Here is a 22,458-nt window from a genome sequence, read left to right on the forward strand (position 1 = left end):
AAACACAAGTGCTTTTGTGAAGAAGTACTTTTTACAGAATACCGTATGTAAAACTCAGGGCTCAAAGTTCCCACACTGAGTGTGACGCTTACAAAGTTAAGTTACAAATTTTGACCCTGTCTTTACACCTGAATCTGATCGGAAAATGATAATCCAATTACAAAGCAGAGTCTAATCAGAGGGCAGATTTCTCAGTTTATGTTGAATTTAGTTTCAGAATGTGGATGTTTAAAAACAAAAGGTTTCTGCCTTGCTAGTGCATGGCTCTGTATGGATGGCAGTGTTGGTCTGTCCTCATGTCGGTCCATCATTTTGGTCAAGACTGAAATATTTAAACTAAATATGAAACCATTTGGTGAATCGCAGTGAAAGTTGGTAAAGACACTCATGATCCACAGAGGACGAATATTAATGACTTGATTCCCCCATGTTTCCTGTAGCGTCACCGTGATGTTAACATTTTTGGTGTTGAGTCAAAACTACATGGATTGCCATTAAATCTGGTACAGACATTCATGTCTTTTCTATAATAACTGTATGCACAGCAACCAAGCAACTGTTTCTCAGAGTAAAATATGAGAGTATCCCTTGTGCTTTTACAGTTCTTTAACACACACAATTAAAAAAAATCTTAATTCTGTTTAATTAGTATTCAAGGAAAGTATGAGTAATTCTGCTTAGGAAGATATTCTGTCATGGTACTTTTCTTCCTCTATAAGAGAGGCCAGGGTGAACGGGGCACAGTGCCTAGCACTTTCTTTGGCCCTGAATTTTTCCATGGCAACATCAGGATAGTAAATCAGCATGCGTGTGTTTATTTTGCATCAAACTGTTCGGTATGAATCAAAGCAGATACAAAACAGGTCTCCAGGCTATTAGTTTTAAGTGAGAAGTATTCCGCTAAGACAGTGCAGTTCTCATACAAGACACACTGAGCTGCTATTGATCTGCCTTGAGTTTTCTTGCTTTTTCACATCCAAACAGAGTTGCAGCTCCAGAAAAAGGAATTGGACAATGTGAAAAAACAAAAATATATTTAGTTAAATATACTGAAAGTTTGCTTTCAGGTTTCTGTCTTGTTTTAAATTAGTTACTACAATGTGAGGTCGTAATTTAGACACTTTCTCCATTGATTTTATTGAAGCTTCGATCAATAGACACATTTTGAAATCCATACCTTGTACTGGACATAAAGGCAACGGCAACATGTATCGACAGAGCTTTAGGTCTAAATGCAGGTGGAAAGTGCTTACCATACATGCTGTCACAATGCTGGAGCAAGTGATCAGCTACGGGTAGTCAGCATTATCGTATTACAGCAATGTCACTGAAGCACTTTGCACTTCACTGGTTATTGGTTCAGAAGAAGCTTTCCTGGAACCAAATGCAACAACATCCTTAGCTTTAAGACCTTTTAACATATAGCGTGTCATGAAATAAATGAATGCAAAAATGACCAGATCATCATGATGATGATGATGATGATGATGATGATGATGATGATGATGATGATGATGTGTTTTGGTAATGACTATTCTATGAACCCATGAATCTTACGGCAAGTTGATGTGTCAGTGGACAGGGGAGGGACCCGGTGCCAGCACCTGTCCAGCTTTATGGGCTCCATTTACAAGAACATGTGTTCTCATTTTACTGCTAACTGGATCTAAGTGACTTTACCAAAGAGCACTGGCTGCTGCCAGAGGTAAACAGTAATGTGATCTGCCGTCGATGTTACGTAGCCCTGTGGCTGTTGCTTGTTGTGATTAGCTAAACCTATTTTATCACTGGTGAAAACAGGAAAAAAAATCAGCCTTGAAGTAAATAAAATAAATGCCTAATTTCAATATAGTGAAATATTGCTTTGTATATGTGTTGTTCCATTCAGTTCAGTAAACCTGCTGACATTCAGGCTGTCAAGGGTTAATTTTTTTCCCCCCCTGAAGACTGTCATGTGTGGTCTGCTCTAACACCGTCTAATACTTTCGTACAAGCCTTGGAACTGACTGATGACTTGTCATTATGATACATCACAAGTACGACAAACAGTCCATCTTCTCTTTCAAAGGTTTCATGCTGTGATGCATGACTGTACTGCCGATCTGAGGTGGTTATAAGGCTGCAACCAGTGATTGTTTCATTAATGATTAAACTGTGGATTCTTTTCTTGATTGGTCAATCTTTTTCTGTGTGAAATGTCGGAAAAATTCTGAACAAATGCCCGTCTTAATTTCCCAGCACCCAAGGAGGCGAATTGAAATGACTTGTTTTGTCCAACCAACACTTAAAAACCCAGAGGTATTTGATTTGTAATAATGTAAATCAGAGAAATGCACAATCAACTCACAATGATGAAGCTGACACCACCAAATGTTTGGGATTTTTGCTTGAAAATTTACCCAAAAGGTTAATAGATCACCTTCTTTTTTATTGATTGACTTATCAATTAAGCGACTTGTTATTTCAACTCTAACTGGCTACACTGAGTTTGTCGTAGAAGATTATTATACGTACACTCAACGTACAGTAAAGGACAGTGTTTGTCTGCTAGCCCCAGTAGTGTTTAAACCACATGTATGTGGTGTTACAAAGATTTCCCTTTTTGAGGAACATATAAGAGGCAAAGCAGCTTCATTGTGGCCCAATAATAAAAGACAAGTAGATGCTCCATACCTAGTCTCTGATGGCTGGCTACCCGCTGACATTCAGCCCAATTATTCACACAATTATTCACACTTGCTTGAATGCCACCGCAGCCAACGGGAGAGGATGTCCTTTAAAAAAGTAAAGGCAGCAAGAGAGCATGCAGCGGTGCCTGCATGCACTGTGTGCACTGTGGATTGCTCTTTGGAGAAAACGTGGTCATTGTGGAGAAAAACGTGGTATTTAATGGATGTGATTACGTCAAGGTGTTGAGTCCACGAGCTATACAACATCAGAAACATTCAAGAGTTTAAAACACACCCAAAGTCTCAGATATGTTTGTGTTGTCAATTAAAGCTGGTCAGCTGTGTCATCACTGTGAAAATAAAAGCTGAGTATTCAGTTACTCACCGTACAGCCTGAAGCAAGAGATGAAATGTAAGAGGTGCATTCAGGTGACACACAGTACATTCACATGCACTTAAACATGTAAATGGCTACTTTGTGGGCAGTTCAACAAGGTGTAAACACAACTTTGACATATCTATATATCACCGTATTAAACTGATATGTCAAAATGAACACATTCATCAGACACAGAACAGCATTAACACTGACCTGAAGTTAGTTTCTGAACCTTTTCGGTCTCCACCAACTCCTGAGGGAAATATGTGGCTCTTTAACTGCTAAATGCTCCACTCTGTTCACCAGCCACGGTCTGTTAGGGCTGAGAAGTAGGAGTACATTGGGTTTATCAAAGTTTTTTTTTTTTTTTTGCTGAGAACGACACTGACGAGCAGCGAGACTGAACTGAAAACAGACCAACTTTTCATATAAGCGTATTGATTAGCGCAGCTTTAAGTACCCTGATTATGGTTAGCTCTCTGCAGTAAAGTGATTTTAGCAAGGGACGGGGTAAGGGATTAAGAGAAACCTAGTAAACACAGCATGATTTTCTGTCATTGAAAATGGGTAACTAGATTTCTTGCAGGGTATTTACAAGAGTGCATGAGCATGACTTCAGGCAGGGAACCAATGGGTTTGGCAGATGATGAAAAGAAAATAAGAAATGTTAGATATCCAGTTTTGCCATCACTGAAGAATCATGTATCATTGTGCTTTGTTGACGTCAGTTTTTTTGCCTGCAACGATGTTAATGTCTCCTTTGTTTTTCTGTTGCAGGGTGACCCCGCCAGATGGAGACACATCCCCCTCAGGTGCGCCCGGGTGTTCAGATGGGCCTAACGGTGCTACCGGTGGCGCTGGTGCTATGGCGATGCCTGCCACCTCCACCCTCTCGTTGCCCATGAGCCAGGGTAAACCCTCTCTGCGACGCATCAAAGGGCGCATTCACCGCAGCAAGAGCCTAGACAGCATTGATCTGCTCGACTCCAATGTAAGGCTCACTCACGGCTTAACAGGGTAAAAACTGAGTGCAAGATACTAAGGCTGCAACTGATGACTATTTTCATTATCGAGCAATCTGCCAATTACTCTCTTGATTAATCGATTAATTGTTCTGTCTATAAAATGTCTGAAAATAGTGAAAAATGCCTGTTACAGTTTCCCACACTCCAACTTGACTTCTTTAAATGTCTTGTTTTATTCAACCAACAGTCCAAAACCCAAAGATATTCAACTTACTGTCATGTATGACAGTGAATGCATTAAATTCTCCAAATATGAGAAGCTGAAACCAGTAAAAGATTGCAATCTGTAACAAAATGACTAAATGATTATTCCATTATTCTTTCTAGTTTGTGTTCAATCTCATAAAAGAAACAGAGAGATGCTGAGACAGTCAAACATGTACTACCTCAGAGGGGGGTGCTGGGAAAAAAAAAGATATATGTATATGTATAAGTATATATATATATATATATATATATATATAAATGTTTATGTATTCCTGTGGCAATACTATGTTATAGTCCTGCATTAAATATAAGCTTGGATTACATCTACTAATTGACAGTTTGACAGAATTGACAGAATTAATGTCCAAGAAGTCCAAACACATTATTTTATCTTAATGGTTTCATTCAAATTTAACATTTACAACAGCTACAGAACCAATTCTCACGCACACACACAGACAGGATGACCTTTGGTTATGCAATATTTCTTTGGTTTTCAGATGAGCACAGTGTAACACGTTCCGTATGTCTCTCTCTATGACTGGTTTATTCTCATGAAAAGTATTAATCTGATAAATGATTGGGTAAGCTGCTTGGACCTAAAAACCCTTACTAACTCTGGGATTGTCCATTGAGCTGAGAACTGCGTTTTGGCCCACTCTCCCCACCGGTCAACTCATGCGTACTTGTGTTTGTGTGTGTGTGTGTGTGTGTGTGTGTGTGTGTGTGTGTGTGTGTGTGTGTGTGTGTGTGTGTGTGTGTGTGTGTGTGTGAGTCATTTTATGAGTGATGTGGCTTTTGGGAAAGCAACCAACGGTTTATGATGTAAAAGCATGCCAACCTGCCACTAATGCATGCTTGGTAAGGCTGTTTTTTTTTTTTTTTGTGGCATGGGAACGCAGTGGACACTCAGATACTGATAAACCTCTCGCCTGCACATCACTACTGAATGTCTCTCTCTCCCCCCACTACTTTCTTTACATCTTGACCCTCTGTAGATGTCTCCTTTAATACATTTTCACAGTGTGATGTTTCCTCATCCACCCCCATCCTTCCTCTCCATGTTGACAGTCTGCAGTGAGTGAGTGTGTGAGTGTGTGTGTATGTGTGTGTGTGTGTGTGTGTGTGTGTGTGTGTGTGTGTGTGTGTGTGTGTGTGTGTGTGTGTGTGTGTGTGTGCATACTCATTGGGTGTTCAGTATTTTAGCTGGCCTTAATTGGGAGCTGCCTGGTGTGTCTGTGTAAGGAGTCATTATTCTTCCCCTGCACAGCAGCCAGCCTGTCGTCGGAGTAGGAGAGGGACTCGTTATGATCACGTTCAAAAGAGGCAGCATTTGCAGTTCAACCAAGTTACTCCATTATTGATGTGAAGGATGGGTTGAAGGTGGACAGAGGAAGTCGAAGGGTGGGGAGGTGGCAGTCATGGGTGTGTTCAGCACAGCCTCGCCAACCTGAATGATGCAACACACACAGACACACACACACACACACACACACAGACAAACATCTGCGTCCGTTTGACCAAGTGTGTCAGTTTGATTGACTGCTGGCATGAAGTTTCCTGTCAGTTTCTAATTTTGAGAGAGAGGCAAAAATATCTCATAGATTTTTAAATTTAACCTTGAGTGCTCTGCTGCATAATATTCGGCAGTGAGTCGTTTGGCCTAAATGTAAGTTTGTTGGTTTTTCTGTTTTTTTCTTACCTTTTTCAGACATGATTGAAGTAAGGGCAGTGGTGGGTTGCACTGGAGCTGCAGAGGCACGTGGTTAATGAAAGTTAGATGTGGCTTTGGTGTTATGTCATCCACAAAAACAAAACCTTGTAGCACTCATGGAGCTTCTTGGGTTGAGGGGGAGATGCATTGTCCAACCATAGCAACACTGTTACTGGGGTAAAAATAAGGCTGAGCAATTCGAGGAAAATATCTAATTGTCATTTTTTATGACTAATATTTTTTTTGACTGATACTGTCAGTCCAGTCTGATCAGTCCTTCTATATGTTTAGAGTCAGGTAAAAATAATGGAGTTACGTGTTCTTTTCAAACCAGTCAGTCAGAGCAAAGTCAACTTCTAAGTAAACTTGGCTATTTTTTATTCTTTAAAGAAGAATGTATCAATTTAGCTCACATTTAAGATATTACTATATTAATGACATTACTCAGTAATATTCATATGTGAGATTATATCATTGTTAACAGCTCCACAGTTGGCCAGTTATGGTAATGATGACAAACTGCAGTTAAGTCACACATAATAATGTTTTGACGTCTGACTGATACTGTTGACAGCTAGCTGCTTTAGCTCATGTTAGCTTCACAGACTGACAGGTTGACTTCCCAGTTTAGAGCTTTTACGGAGTTTTGTAAACTGAAAACAATGTTATGATATGCTTAGAAGTTTAGAGGATATATAGACAACTCTGTTCACAAGCTGTCTGTCATTTATACTTTACAACTACCCAGCAACCTGTTTGCTACCTCTCTCAAGGTGACGTGAGGTGTTCTGTTAGACTGTTTATCTACAGAAAGACTCACCACTCTGTTGGTCCCTTTTAACAGTAAAACAATACAGCCCATTCTAAATGTATTCAAACACAAAATCTGTACAGAATGGGGCTTTCTTCCTCAACAAAGTCCCCTTTGGTCCAGTGTAAATAGTACAGACGGCCACCATGCAGAAATTCATATAGACCCTTTTCACAGAAGATTTCACATTTAGCCGCTTCAGTTTCTGGGTTCTGGTATTGTTCATGCTGGCTCACTGTCACACTGTACAAACTTAGTGGGACACTTCATCATCGTCAATGCACATTAACCACAAAACAGGCAAGACAACAACAGAGACAGCCCATGAAATCAAAAAAACAAAAGTGGATAAACAATATAGATACAATTAACTGTTTTGCCATAGATGAAAATAAGATGTGATTTTGTTGTTTCAGACTTGAACGATCTAGGAAATCTGTCTCACAGCTTCTGAAGCTGTGATTTGCTCCGGTACAAGCCTTACGTTACCAAATCCGCCTGTCAATGATGTGAATACTGCAGAAAGACATCACCGTAGACAAGCCAGAGTTGGAAGAAGAGTCATAGTGATGCTTCAAAGTTCTATATTTAAAGACCATCCATCAGCAAGGATAGTCTTCAAACACAGCCTCAAGAGAACCTGTGAATTCCTTCAGAAGCAACAATCTTTACAACCTTTCTCTCTCCCAACTAAAACATTACATACCAACAATAAATCTCAGGCCATATACAGCATGTTTTATCTTGTGCAATATTCAACTGAGGTCAAAGTTTGCTCAAGAATTCTCAACTCCGCCTCTCCCTTTCCATCAAGAATATCGAAGATGCAGACTAAAAAGGCCTCAGTATCCATTTCATCTCACTGAGCTTTCACTCCACGCAACGGTATCGGCTGCTCGGAGCATGTTAGACAAATGCATTAGCTTCCTTTCTCTAGCCTTGCCGTGGACCATCACAAGATGTCCATGAGTGTAAGTCTCAAGCGTGAATAATAGATGGAAGAAATGATCTACTAATGCAGTGTTTTCTTTCTCTCACAGCTATTTTTGTGTGATAAAAACAGCACCGTGAAGGCTGGAGAGAAGAGAATCTTTAAAGTCTGTGGTTAAACTGGGTGAACTCACCTGGGATTTTAGCTGTTATTTTTTCCCATACAGACCGAAAGCTCCTCTCCTCTGTTTGTCTTCTAATGCAAAATAGCTGCCAATGTGTGCTTCACTGTGGCGCAAAGGGTTCATTCTTTGCAACTATGTCAGAGGATAGACAGATGTGTGTGTATGAGTTTGCATGTGTGTTGCTGTAAAGTGTGAAGTGTGACCCGCGATGCAAAATCCTTGAGCTGAAAATACACACTGTGTGAGTGCGATCCATGTGGCACTGCTCTGTGTCTGATCACTGGGCTGTGGTTTGATTCCCAATAGATCTTGCTGCATTTTGGCCTTAATTTTTCACTTCATCTGTCCAAATAAGACAACAAGAACACATGAAAAGGTTTCTAATGAGGGTTAGCGTCAGTTAAAGAACGTTTTTTGGAAAAAGACATTTTTTTTGTTTTACCACCATGTATTGTAATTTCATTTTATTCCTTTGTGGTTTGAAAGGGTGTCACACAGAAATTCTCAACTTATGGAGCAGAGGACCATTAAAAGTGAATAACAAAAAAAAACCAAACAACAAAATAGGTTTCCAAAGACTTGATCTGCCACCTACATGTTTCAGGTTTAGCAAAGCTCAGGCAACTAAAACTTATTTGTCAAGACACTGTGAAAATAAGTATACATTTTCCAAGTTCTAATCCCTGTCCCTGTGTTGATTATTTATTTAGCATTTAGTTACATGCTAATGCTGCATACACGACATATCGGAGTTATTGTCTTAAGCCTTAAACTGTCACACTGTCTTTCCCATCTCTACCAACGATCCCATGTTATGTGAACGCGGCATAAAAGCGTGTCAAAAATCATTTTCGAGTATTTTTTTATATCAAAATCTCCAGGGCGGAATGTAAACAATCAAATGTGATTTGTGGTGACCAGCTAAAACCAACCAACATATGAAACCACACTGGATCATTAACTTCTGGGTAGCTAGCAGAGCAATTTCATAGAAAAAGATGTGCGTTTTGATTTCAGTTAGTAATTTTGCTTATTGTAATACATTAATCAAATGTATTAATTTCATCGTTACCCCCCCCCGATCTCACTGCCCAGGTGAGAGCGCAGTGTGTGCCTACAGATATGCATGCAGCAAATCACCAATAGTATGCTACATATGTACTCATACACATACGTGTCTGTATACTGTGTGTCATTTACTGTACATTTATGGATTTACAGTACAGTACACCCAGAAGTAACCCTTTTTTGCATGCACACATGGCAGCATACAAATGCACTGATGTGTACATCCACAACAGAAAGCCAACGTATAAACATAAGTTGACTCGTCCTGCATACATCATACAACACAGTGCATTACATGTTACTCAACTCAACTATGGGCATGTGTGCACGTACACCTGGAGATCTCGCAAGAAGAGAAAGTGAGACTAGTGGAAAGAGATGAAAGGGGAAAGAAAAATATACCGTAAGTCCTATTTGTTTTTCAGCAGAGATAAAAACACAAAAACAGGTTAACCACAATTGCAGAAACAATGTTTTTTATATGACCACAAATGGATGTCTTGCTAATTGGTTGAATTCAGAAAAAATTGCCTCTTTACACCAAAAGAAATCGACCTCAATAAAATCTATACTATTTAACTGGTAGTGTAAGCACTGAGATTTCTACAGGTAAATGCCCAATGAAAACCAATGTGTGGTGATGCTCCTTATTCATTTGAATGGAAGCAGGTCTCGAAACCTTCTTGATGATTAAACAAAGTGGAAAAGTCCAAGCAAGCAAGTGGTCAGAACCAAAAGTAGAGCTCAAGTACAGCAAGTCATTAGATTTAATTGAATAGCAGGTAAATGATTTCTGTTTACGAAACCATCTTGTAAAATACCACGTGTGGAAAAATCTGTTTGAGAGACGGTGCCTGTAGACACCGAACATACTTCATCGTGTACTCGGTGGTGAGGCAGCCCCCGTGGTTCTCTGCTGGGTTGTGGGTGAAGACCAGAGATGGCAAACGCTCAAACACTGACTGACAGAGAGAGAGGAAAAGAGAGATTACAAAACGGAGTGATAAATGTGAGGGAAGAGTGGACGTTATGACATGGATGGGCCATATGAGGAATGAGAGAATGGTTTGACAGCAGAGTGCAGGATGTTTCCGATTAGATGAATATATTTTCCCTGGTTAGACAGGAGGCTCCACAGACACCTTATAACTCACTCTCTTCATCCCTTTTTCCCAAGGCACAACAGGACAAAATTGCATTCCACATAAAAGTCGTTTATCTTACCTGAGTTGAAACAGGCCACTGGAAATTGTCTGCAGCCTCTGTGATTACGACTGTGTGCCTGTGCTGTGCCTGTACCTTTGCGTGTCTGTCTGGTCCGGATATGCCGTTACAGCAGCAACAGTGGTTATTTCTGAACAAATTATTTAGCCCACAGTAGCTGTAAGCCTCCGGAACTCATCATCAGTGTGGGAAATTAACACCAGACATCAGTCGAAAGCTGCTGAATTTGTAAGCTGTGTAAGTCCACCTGCTACTTCTTCGGAGGGTAACAAGGCTTCTAAAGAATTTATATATAAAAAGTCGATCTTGAAATTCAACAGATATCTCGGATGTTAATATGCATGTGTCTGTGTGTGTCGCGTATGAGGCCGAACTTTTAAAAGAGCCAGGTGTCTTGGCTTTAGGGTTTTATTACTGTTCTGGACACACACACACACACACACACACACACACACACACACACACACACACACACACACACACACACACACACACACACACAGAAACACTCACAGTGAGGCTGCAGATATAACTTTGGTAGATATATAATGCAATAAAGAGACACTTACACGTGAAGTCAGCATGTAACATCTGACTGAGACTTCCTCTGTCTTCACCGTCCTCTGGGGTCTGCACTAATACATTTATTATTGACAGTGGTGTACATAAAGCCAAAGGCAGGTTGTATGTGATACTGTATGTATGTTCTCAGTATTGATTCAATGACCGCGTCAGTTCTAGTGTTAAACAGAGGAAAAAAAACCCATCAAAGTAGGAAAAATACAACATGAGGTCAGTGTTTTCATACGACTTCTTTAAGACTGAGGTGTGTGTGATGGGAATTGGGGGGTTTACACATCTGCACATTTCTATGAAATTATAATGGAGTAATTTTTATTTTCTTAGCATGATAAGTCATTGCAAACCACATTTGAAAGAAATACTGTTAACATACTGGCAGGGGCATGTATGCCCTATGTTTGTGAAATCTTATTAAAATGAAAATAAAAATCAAAAAAATAATAATGATAGTACGAAATAGAAAAATTCGGCTGCTAATAACAGATATTAGGGAGATTAATTACTGCGAATAATTTATTTTCAGAGAGTTTTGTCACTATCAGCTATGGTTTTGCTGAAAAACAAAATGCTTTCATGTCAGATTTCTGGCTGTGCCATCAACAACCATTAACTATCAACAATACATTTTTTTATTTTAGTAATACTAGTACTACTGCTACTACTATTACTATTACTACCAGTGGTGGAGAATAACTAAGTGCATTTACTCAAGCACTTTACGTAAGTACAACTTGGAAATCCTTTACTTGACATTTTCCATTTTCATACTACTGTATACTTCTACTCCACTACATTTCCCTGGGAAATATTGTACTTTTTACTCCTCTGTATTAATCCGACAGCTGTAGTTACTTTGCGGATCAAGAACTTACCAACAAAACACGTGCTGAGTTTAGAAAATATTATACATTGTTAAAAAGCTAACCATCCAACGGTGTATAATTTTGTTAAAATTACCCACACTTTGACCAGCTATAATATTAAACTGCGTCTCACGCATTAATGGATCAGTACGAAAAATCCATATAATGTATATAATATCATAAAACTGACAGGGTCCATTCTGCAGGATAATGAGTACATTTTGCATTGTGATATTGCGTCTTTTACCTGAATAAAAGAGCTTAAGATTTGTTCCACCACTGACTACTACTACTACTATAATAATGATGATGATAACAGCAAAAGTATTGAATTCCAAAAAAGACAAATTTATAAATTTGCATTAAAGTAAAGGAATAGCAAGTCAAAGTAAAGGACAGGGTTTACACACCTGTTGACATTCCTCTGTGTATTTTTCACTCGTCAGTTTGTGTTCCTTTTTCAGCTCATAGTGTTTGACCACCTCTGCAGGCTGTGGTTTCATGCCTGCCCCCCGGGACAGCCGATGAAGCCTCTTGTTAATTGCATTCGCCATTAACCAGCAGCAAATCTATAGGCTGTAGCTTTCAGGTTCCCTGTGGCTTTGATTTTGATCAGAGGGATTCATTCGCTGTTTGAATGCACGGAGCCCACCTGCATAATGGTCATGCTCCCTGCCCCTCATGTTAGCTGATCCCGCGGCACTATGCATCTGTAATATCAGACAGGAAGGGCAGGCAGGATCAATGCTGGTTCCATATATAGATGGAGCAATGATCTATGACATCCCTGGCGGCAGCCTTTAAGGCCTTATATAACACAGGGTCATATGGAACAGATCACGTGAAATTAAATTAAATTAATCAATCACTCTTGGTTTGCACGGTGTGTGTGTGTGTGTGTGTGTGCGTGCGTGCTGTTTGTGCGCGAGATCTTTGGAAGAAGTGGCTGAAGGGATGCCTGGCTGCATACATTGCAGGAAGTGTGTCTTCATATTAGTATGTCCGGCGGTCTGCTGTCCTCTGTGTGATATTGATTGGTTGCATTAGGGAGTCTGCAGGTCAGCATTTCTCAAATGGGGACAGAAGAGGAACAGGATAGAGGAGGGCAGAGAGGGGGCGTGGAGAAATTACTAGAGGGCACCAGCCTGATGGGATGAGTAAGGACAGGAGGAGAACAACGAGGAGTGATGGAAGGATGGAAAATTAAAAGAGAGGTGAATGATGAATGATCTATTGATTGAAGAAAAGTAGCAGTATTGGTGTTTCGCCCACATGACCAGAAGCTCAGCCCTACCCCGTCCCTGCCCTATATTATTGATCTCATGTGCTACAGCTGGAAGATGACCTATTGTTCTCGCCGTCATGCTCTTTGTTTTACCCTGTGATGTTTACTTAACAGAGGAGCAGACTTCATTTTACTGATCAAATCAGACCAGCTGACACGGCGGCGCTCTCAGTGGCACATACTGTGGCCCTGTGTTGCTTTCCTGTAGGATACCAATGTTTCCACTCAATCTCTTCAAAGAGCTTGTGCCGGATAAGCTTTAATTTAGTCATGGTAACATGTAACTCTCCTATTACACACTCAGTAGTCATTTTTCGCCTCATATATGATAGTGTTTCCACAGTGACCTTCAGTAGCTCTGGTGTTTTGATGTAATTTTAGCTTTGCTCTACCATCCGTCATCGTGTTGGTCCAAGCTCCATTTCAAGTCTCAGTGCTGAAATGTTTTGCTGCGAATAATTTTTCACACATACAAGCAATCACAACACCTTGTAGTCCGAAGCTTTAAACTAAGCTAAATTGCATTATGATTCTCCATTTTCTGAAACAGTGATGGCTTGTTGTATTTTTATTTTTTCTCTTATTTCTTGGCTGCGGTTCAGGCACTGTGATGGAAACCCTTTTGCGTCAGCTGTGAACGCACAGTCGATGGCTCGTGCGTAAGACGTGTTGGATTATGAAAGAGAAGATTGGGTTAATTTATGACTTCAACGTTCATCCTCTTCCAAGTGGCAGCGGCAGCCTCGTCTAACGAGATGGGATGGATTCTCGGAAGCTCTCTCCTCTGTTTCCATGGCAACGCAATTACTTCGCCCTGGGTGTCGGACATTAGGGTGACAATGCGAATAGGTTAAAGTAATGTGAATAGGCAGTTTTTATGTTGAGAGCACAGAGCACAGAGATAAACCTGGCTGAAGTGTACAGTTATGTCAAAAGGTTATTTATCTATTTATTTCAGGGATTCAGTTGGTGAAAAGTGTCTGTGCTCTTTGATGTAGCTCTTGAAGAGAGCTTATTTTCTGCTCCTCCATTGATGCTTACCTCAAACTGCTAGCTAGCCTTGCATCAAAGATGACTGTTATATAACACAGTATATTTGTTATTTAGCCACCGTATGATGATCGTATGTTTAGGGCTGCAAAACAACAATTGTTGTCAGTATCGAATCTGTAGATTATTTTTCCCTATTAATATTAATTGTTTTGTCCATGAAATGTCAGAAAATTGTGAAAAATATCTGTTATAATTTCCAACTGCCCAATGTAACATCCTCAGATGCCTTGTATTGTCCGATCAACAATCTGAAACCCAAAAATATTCAGGTTAGTAACATGTCCTCACGATCCTCACGTTTCCAAAGCTGGAAACTGCAAATATTTGGCATCGTTGCTCAAAAAAATGACTAAAACAATTATTTGATCAACAAAATAGTTGCCTGTTGATCGACTAATCCCTTAATTGTCTTACTGTAGCACCTCTAGATATGTTACTATTATGCTAAATTTTATCCCTCTCAGTTTACCACACTTCAGATCATCAGTGTGATGAGTACCGTGGTTGTGAAAGACAACTGATGGTATGTCTCGCTATTAAAGGTCAGTCAGTTCAGCATTTATATTAGCAGGGAGAAGGGGTGCAAAGGAAAGCAGTGAACTCATCGTACACAAAGTGTCAGAATTAAATACGTTTGGAACTCAAAGTTTCTACCATTAAATTCTGGCCACAGGCTGCAACTGACAGTCAACAAACCAAAAACACCAAAAACAAACCGCAAACACCCGAGACAATTATATCTTCATTAACTGAAAAAAACACAGACATAAAATGATAAAATCAATGAATTTCAAGGTCCATAGACTACAACAGAAACATGAAAATAGTAATCCCTGATCAGGTGAGATAAGTAGTGAGTCCACTGTTTTTGTACTTGTCCTCATTAGTTAACTTTAAAGTACTGAATTTTCTTTATGACTTGTTTTTATTTCAGGTGTTGATTTTGAGAACAAATCAAAATTGTAGTTTGTGTGACATACTTGAACAGGTTGTTTTTAGGGCTTCCTATCCACACTATTTGAACTTCTATCGTTGAAAAATTATTTTGACTCTCACACAGGAACTGGCTGCGTTTCCAATGCCTAAACAGAGATTCTCAAACGAGTGAAAGTTTGAATTCACAAACAAACAATTTAGATTAATGAAAAAAACACATAACATGGGATATAAAGAAAAAATAATGAGTGAAGAAGCTACATATAAACAAAAACATATAACTGTACACATATATAAAAGACTCAACATATAAATAACTTATTAATAAATGACTTATTTTCTGTGTTGTAGCACTTAACTGCACTGAGCTGAAAATATGTTGGGAAAATCTATGTTCCGTGTTAGTCAGTCATCTTGATATAAGTTTTGAAATATGACCAGTTTTTAAACAGAATATACCTCCTACTCATCTGATGTCTTTATCTTATAAGTGGAACTGCAGACTATAATGTCACCTCTGTCCCCGTACTTCATTTTATCACCTGTGTATGTTGCCCCCTTTCAACAATGTCAGTCTCCTCAATAGTGCAGATATACAGAGAGATTTCTCTGGCTCTGTCCTTACCCTCCATGCCGGCACCTCCAGGGGCTCTCATTTCACGTTTGACTTTTATATTCCCTCTCAAGTAAATTGACCACCAGAAATGTGAAACTTTGTAAAGTGAGACGCCCCCGGGGAAGTCACGATGCCAACCTGCAACCTGGCTTTGTGGTGTCTGTCTGCAGAGAGGTGTAACGCAAGTGATGGAAAAAAAAACCAAAGAGAACCAAGAGGAAATGGGTTAATCAGAGCCAGCGGGTGCATGGAGATATGTGTGTGTCTGTGTGTAAGTCTTTCTGTCCGTCACTGCATGTGTGTGTTTGTGTCTGTTTTTGTGTGTGCATGCCTCAGGGGGACTGTTTGCTCGGGGACAGGGGGGCTCTCAGGATGGATTTGTCAGAAGCCAGGGGCTGTGCTGTGCACCATTAGGATCAAGGTTGCTATTTCAGGATGCTACCTGCTGAGGGATGTACTCTGCTCACAGTTTTGATGGCCCCTCCTCTCAAGTCCATTAACCAAAGCAGAGATGGCCTGTGTCGCTGCCGAGTACCTGAGATGAGACCTATTTTCACTAACTGACCAGTTACTTTAGCTCAGATATTTCTGTATACTGAATACTATACTGTAGGTATAACAACAACAATAACAGCAGTACAGAGAGTGGAGATGCGTTCTCTTGTGTTGCTGTTTCTTAAATGATGGATAAATGATCAATCATTTTGCCGAGGACTCCAAAGACCAAGATCAAAAATTCCCTCAATTTGGCAACTGATGCCTCAGTATTTAAATGAGCACGAGTGTGTGTGTGTGTGCGTGTGTGTGTGTGTGTGTGTGTGTGTGTGTGCGTGTGTGTGTGTGTGTGTGGGTGCGCGTGTGCTTGTGTTTGTGTTTCTTTGAGGAAAATGACTCAGCATCTTTTGCTGATTGACTTCCACAGCAGATCTCTGTGGCCTTTGGGGTTAAAGGTCAAATCTAAATAAAAATAGCTGCAGCTTTAGGATACATGTGGCGTGAAACAGTTTGAATCATTCAGCATTTATAGGCAGTATATAAACATTTAATGGTTTATAGAACAATTTAATGTAGTGATAAGCAGATATAAAGACATTTGTAATGACAAGTATTTGTCAGCAATTAAAGCTTCTCCTATGAAGACATATTTTATTACTTTATTAGTACTATGTTTAACTATATTGTCATTCTTCATCCATTTACAGCCTCCCCTTATGGGTGCCCACAGTTACAGTTGTTGGAACATACATTAATAAACATGTATATCGGCTTACAACTACGTTTAGGTGCCTTATAAACAATTTATTAAATTTTTATATACCTTATATTATGTATCTGCCAGTTCTGTCCATTGTTTTTGTAACTACCATGCGCAGGCTGCAACACAAGACCTATTTACTCTAAAACTACTGTGCAGTACACCCGTGTGGCCACTAATAGTGCTTTTGCTACATTGACGGGAATAATAGAGCACTGGAGCTCCTCTCCAGTCAACCTGTCTGAAAACCAGGTCAATGAGAGCTTTCATCCTGCAGAGGGCAGAGTTTCACCACTAACCACCTCAACACTCCCAATGAGCAGGACACTGACCCTCGCTGCACTGGTCTCCATTTTTACTGTCTGAACGGGAGAGGATGAATTTGCTCTTCAGCATGAGTAGATATATTTCATATGTCACACACGTGTCTTTACACTCTTACACTTGCGAACTGATATGGAGCGAGTTCAGATGTGGAGTGAGACAAGGAGGTTGGATGGTAAAGAAGAAACAGATAGATAAAAGTGAGCTACACCCGAGCCTCCATCAATCATGAGTCACAGGAAGGTGGATCTCTTCCTTTTGATGGACCTGTGAATTTCTACAGTCCATGAATTCCAGTAAGCTACCACATTAATATCACATGTGTGCTAAATATGTATATTTCACTATTCACTATTTCACTGTAAAGCTTGTGAGAGATCTTCTGCAGATTCCTGTACTATTGTGGCTGCCATTGACTTCATGGGCAAAGCAGATGCCAAAAGATTTAATTAACTGAAATTGACATTCCAGAAAAGCCCACTGGGGATCTCCCTGCCAAGCAGAGTGCCATATCTGTGTAGCACCACAGGAACAGAGAGTGAAAAAGAGAGGGATGGGCACAGAATTATCTGCACTTTAGTGCTGTTAGCAAATATTTGCCAGTATAACAATTTTAACATCATATCTTATCCAATGGCTGATAGCAAGTAGTTGGAGAGTCGGTTTTGAAAATAAGCAGCTGTGGTGGGTTTAATTCCAAATGTTGTTGTTGGAGCCAAACGTCAGCATGACTCCGTGAAATGAAAGCGTAAGAGATGTTTGTACAGGGAGCAGCTGAAGAAGACTGCGTGGACAATGAGCGCAAAATGTTCTGATGTTTTGTTCTTGCTCTTTTTGATGAAACAGAGAAGGAAGATATGACCTCCCCAGCACTCCTGCTCATATTTATGAGGCGGTGTCGAGTCTTAGCTGGAGATATTTCATTAAAAGTGAGAGGGAGGTCAGAGAGAAGAGCAGTGGGGAACGACTGATCAGTCAGGTGATAGGGATTTTGTCATCCATGGGTCAGCGCCTTTTCTTGGAGCCTGCCAGAACGCTCCAAGACTGAAAAGAACAGTGCTCTACTATCTTTTTATTCTGTCCTATTCTGTTCTATTCTATTCTGATCTATTCTGTTGCACATATATCATATCCTTGTTCTACTTTTCTGTTGCCTCTTTTGATAGTCTGCCTGCTGCCATCTGAATAAGCTAGCAATTCAGTGGGGCTGCAAGGAATAAAGGTGGTATTTTCCAGAATCCCCGCCTAGCCTTGACCAAAGAGCATTGTCAGAAGAGCCCTGTTCAGTGAGGCACCCTCAGACAATATACAGTATATTTCTGGCTTATTTTCAGTGGAAGCTCCCTCAGAGCCTCAGTGACGCTGCCAGCAGATTAACTGTCTTCATATCCCTGTATCCCTTGTTATTTCTCCTGCTTGTTTTCTTTTAATAAAGCTGACTGGCCTCCTTAGTCCTGAAGCAGGCTGGCAGACAGACAGGCAGACGAGAAGCCGAGCAAGGTGGGCAGGAATAGCAGGAAGGGACGGTGTGGCGGTAGACAAACTGGGCAGAGAGGGAGATGTGTCGAGTGCGTGCTGGAGAAGGTTACAGTACGACAGACCCCTCTGGTTGGTGCAGTCACAGTGAACGTGACATCTCAGCGACGTTGTCGCTTTTGATCCTGTTGTCTCTGTGTGAAGAGCTACGTTCTTGTTAGACAGACTGGCAGCCAGACACACATTCATCTATATGGGCACGCATGCAAACACGCACACTGACGGCCATCGGCTTTGTCAGGAGCAAAAACCGGTTGGAAGGGAAAACATCACCTGATTTTGACTCCCCCAATAACAAATCGAATGCTCACAAATTTGAAAATGAAATTGAAAACGATGTAAACAGTTTTAGGATGTGAAGAAATTTTGATCCAGTATTTGTCCTAGGGTGATGATTAATAGCCTGCAAGGTTGCAGCAGTTACATTTCAAGCTTTGACGCCAAATGTCGTTGCTCATTTGAGGCAGCTGGATGTATTGGTGACACCCCCTCTACCCCACCAAGCTCCACCTCTCCCTCTGTAACAGCAACTCACTCATCTTAGCTGCTGATGGTTTATCCCTAATGGTGACCCATAAATAAAAGAGCAACGAATGGAGAGAATTGATTTCCAGAAGCACGGAGGAGTGGTGGAGATTTATGCTCCGGGTTGGACTCAGCTGCAGTGCCGTATATCACTCTTTCTGATATGTTGTGCCCTTCATCTTTTTTTCCAGGCCATCACTCTGCCTCTGACTGTTACGCCCAGAACAGTGTTCCCCTCTTTTTTGTTGAGATTATAACATTTGCCAAATCTCTTCCTTTTTTCCCTTTGATCTTCCCTTGGTTTATCTCCCTATTTCAGTCGCCCATGTGCTCTGCTCACCTGACCAGTAGCGGCTTTATTTTTCTCTCTGCTCTGTTCTGTCTCTGCTCTCTCTTTCTGTCTCTCACAAACACACCTTTTACTTGTTAAAGGGAAATTGGCCAGACTCTAATAGACCGGCCTCTTACTTTGTGGAATTTGCTCATTTTGCTGATTTTCTGTTTGAGTGGCTTAGGCTACGTAGCAGAGTAATCTTAGATTCAAAAGTAGTGCTTATTCAACTTCATTAGGCATCTAGAATCATGGTAACAGTACTGTACATCACTAGAAAGATCATATATCATAGAAAAAGACATTCCTAAACAGTATTTTGATAAATAGCTTGTTAAAATGTTCTCATAAAACACAGTCATGTTTTGTCTTTCTTGCTGGGTTCTTCAACATTTTATTGTTGGGATCCCAAGCAGCACATTGAACTGATCTGTAATATGCATGTTCAAAAGATCCCATCATTTCCTGTAATCCAACCCTCTGATTCTCTTAGATAGTTAATCCAACTACACAGCTACATATGGACAGGCTTGCTCCAGATTTGCACATTGTATGGCAGATGTTCGCTCTGCTTGTGTGTGTGTGTATGACAGTGACTGTGTGCGCCTGTGTGCATGCACGTGTGCCGGCCCATCCTGATGTAGGCATCCAGGTGCTTCAAGCACCAGGAGCCATAACAGACCTGAGTTTATTAATGTTGTTCATTTCCTCTCGTCTGTTTGCCTCTGGCCGCTCGGCTCTCCAGTCCAACATTCCACACACTCCGCTGGAATTAAGGGAGAGGCCTGTGGCGAGGCAGGGAAGGAGCTCAGGAATGTCTCTGTTATCACAGGGAGAGAGGATGGAGGGAGGAAGGGAATGGGAGGTCAGGCTAGAGGGCCCCACCGTTGTTAGGTTGACTTTAGTCAGGACTGCTGGAGCTGTAGGAGTTTCCATCATCAAAGCGTTGATCGCTGCAGTCAGCTCGGCCCATGGGCTCATATTACCACAGAGGTCCATGCCTGTGGCTCAATCAGAACACATAGGAGTCTAATTTTAGAGCCGTTGCTTTTTAAATCAATATCTCCACTGCTATCAGTGGCAGTGTCATGTAGATTATCTCACGGCCTTCACAGATGTCACACCAGGTTGGCTCTGCTCTCAGTCCACAGTGTGTGCTGCCGAGGATCACCCTGCATCCACTCGTACAGGCAAACGCACTGACTTGCACACTCGCTCGTGCATGCGGAGGGACACATACATGGGCAAGAGCATCCCTCTGGGTTAACTGTAGCTGGAGTCAGACCGTGTCAGGCATATGCACGCATGTGTGGTGAGTGAACGTGAGAACCGTTTTGATAATGTATGATGAGCACAGAGCTAATCAAATGCCGTTTTTTGGAAGGTTATAGTTAAGCAGAGTGGTTTTATTTTGCCAGCTTGTTATATTATTTGTTAGCATTTGATGTTAATATGTTTAATCCATGTCAGTCGTATCTAAATGCTTAGTATTCTGGAGAACGATTAAGGAGATGTTTTTTGTAGGTATATGTTTATTGCAACAAACACTGAAGGATATTTCATTTTTGTTGATCACTCTGTTCTCTGAACAAGTACTTCGAAAGGGCGACTGTTAGTGTATCTTTACAGTTTGAACCGTGTGAAGAAACTTTAAACTCGGCATGTTGAGGTTAAGTTAATACGCCTTGTGCTGATTTCGTCTTACAGTCATCGTAACTGTATTATGGGCTTTGGTGATGGCATAATTTTCCATGGTAGACCAAAAGATTTTATAAAAAGTGTAATTCACATGACATTAATCCAAATATAAATTTCTTCTAGCAATCTTTAACCTAATGGTTTCATGTTGGACTTTTGCTACTGCTATTCACCGTTTTCCTAATTCAACAACTTACTTAGCATAAAGATAAAGCATAATGGCCAGTTCTTTTCACAGGCAGCTCAGTCCTATAAAGCTTGCAGTTGAGTGTTTCTTCCAATGAAGGGATTTCAGTGTGAAATCCATTTAATCTTGTCCATGCATAATGTCGTGTAGCTTATATACAAATACAAAGGGGATTATTTTCAACCTTTTACTATTCCTGCTGTAGATTTGAGGCTTACCAAGTAACATATCAGATATTTTTGAGACACCTGTATATTAACTGCAGTAATAATTTTTCTTCAAATTAGATTACATTTTGCTGATTATACCTGAATTTACACCATACAAGAATAGGTCGAAATTAATCATTGAAGTCACATGAAACACATTACAATGTCCACCGTGCCACAGATTTTTAGAGTATATTTTTATATTTATATCTCTAAGTCCAGGATTAATCCTGCTGTGATTCAGACACATTCCAGTATACAATGCTGTTATCCTGCAGAGTCCTGGTGTGTCATACCGTCTGACCTTCCTACAGGACTGCTGCTCTTGCATATTACACACTGTTTAACAGCATGACAACAGAACTAATCACAGCCTTGTAGGTGTGCCCTGCATAGTGTTCCCTCTGATACACTTTGTTATTAAATATATGCATGTTCCCTTAGTTGGGGATGGACAGCAATGAGACCATATGATTTTTAGGTCCCTCATATTTTGTAATTTTGATTTTTGTGTCTTAGAAAATCAAAGTAATAGCAAAATCAGAAACACTATTAAATTTCATGATTTATGTTAATCTGGCTTACATATACTTTTAACATTAATTTGATGTTGCTGAAGAACAATTTATCTTTAAAATATCTGCTTTTATATGACTGAAAATGGGAATTTGCATTTATCTCTACATTTCCAGTCTTTCTCTAAGGTTTTTAATATTGCTGTGATAACCGCAATCATATCTGAAAAAGCCAGGATTCTTCAGCTTTTTCCTTTGTGGTCCACTTTAGCTCGGCTTAGTGGTGTATAAAACCTGTAGTATCAATGATAGCGGAACCGAGCTGGCTTGG

The 22,458-nt window shown here is 40.4% G+C and overlaps 1 protein-coding gene across 1 annotated transcript in view; it reads left to right on the plus strand.

Annotated features, from left to right (window-relative positions):
* Positions 1 to 20,565: 20,565 nt before the first annotated feature.
* The window catches only part of tjp1a (tight junction protein 1a), a 71,464-nt gene continuing 69,571 nt past the window's right edge, over positions 20,566 to 22,458 (plus strand). The window contains exon 1 of the mRNA XM_040130532.1: positions 20,566 to 20,830. Within this exon, the coding sequence (XP_039986466.1) occupies positions 20,816 to 20,830 (15 nt within the window). The 5' untranslated portion in view covers positions 20,566 to 20,815. The remainder of the gene's footprint in view (positions 20,831 to 22,458) is intronic.

The sequence above is a fragment of the Xiphias gladius genome, chromosome 1, assembly GCF_016859285.1.
Source record: "Xiphias gladius isolate SHS-SW01 ecotype Sanya breed wild chromosome 1, ASM1685928v1, whole genome shotgun sequence".
Classification (NCBI taxonomy): Eukaryota; Metazoa; Chordata; class Actinopteri; order Istiophoriformes; family Xiphiidae; genus Xiphias; species Xiphias gladius.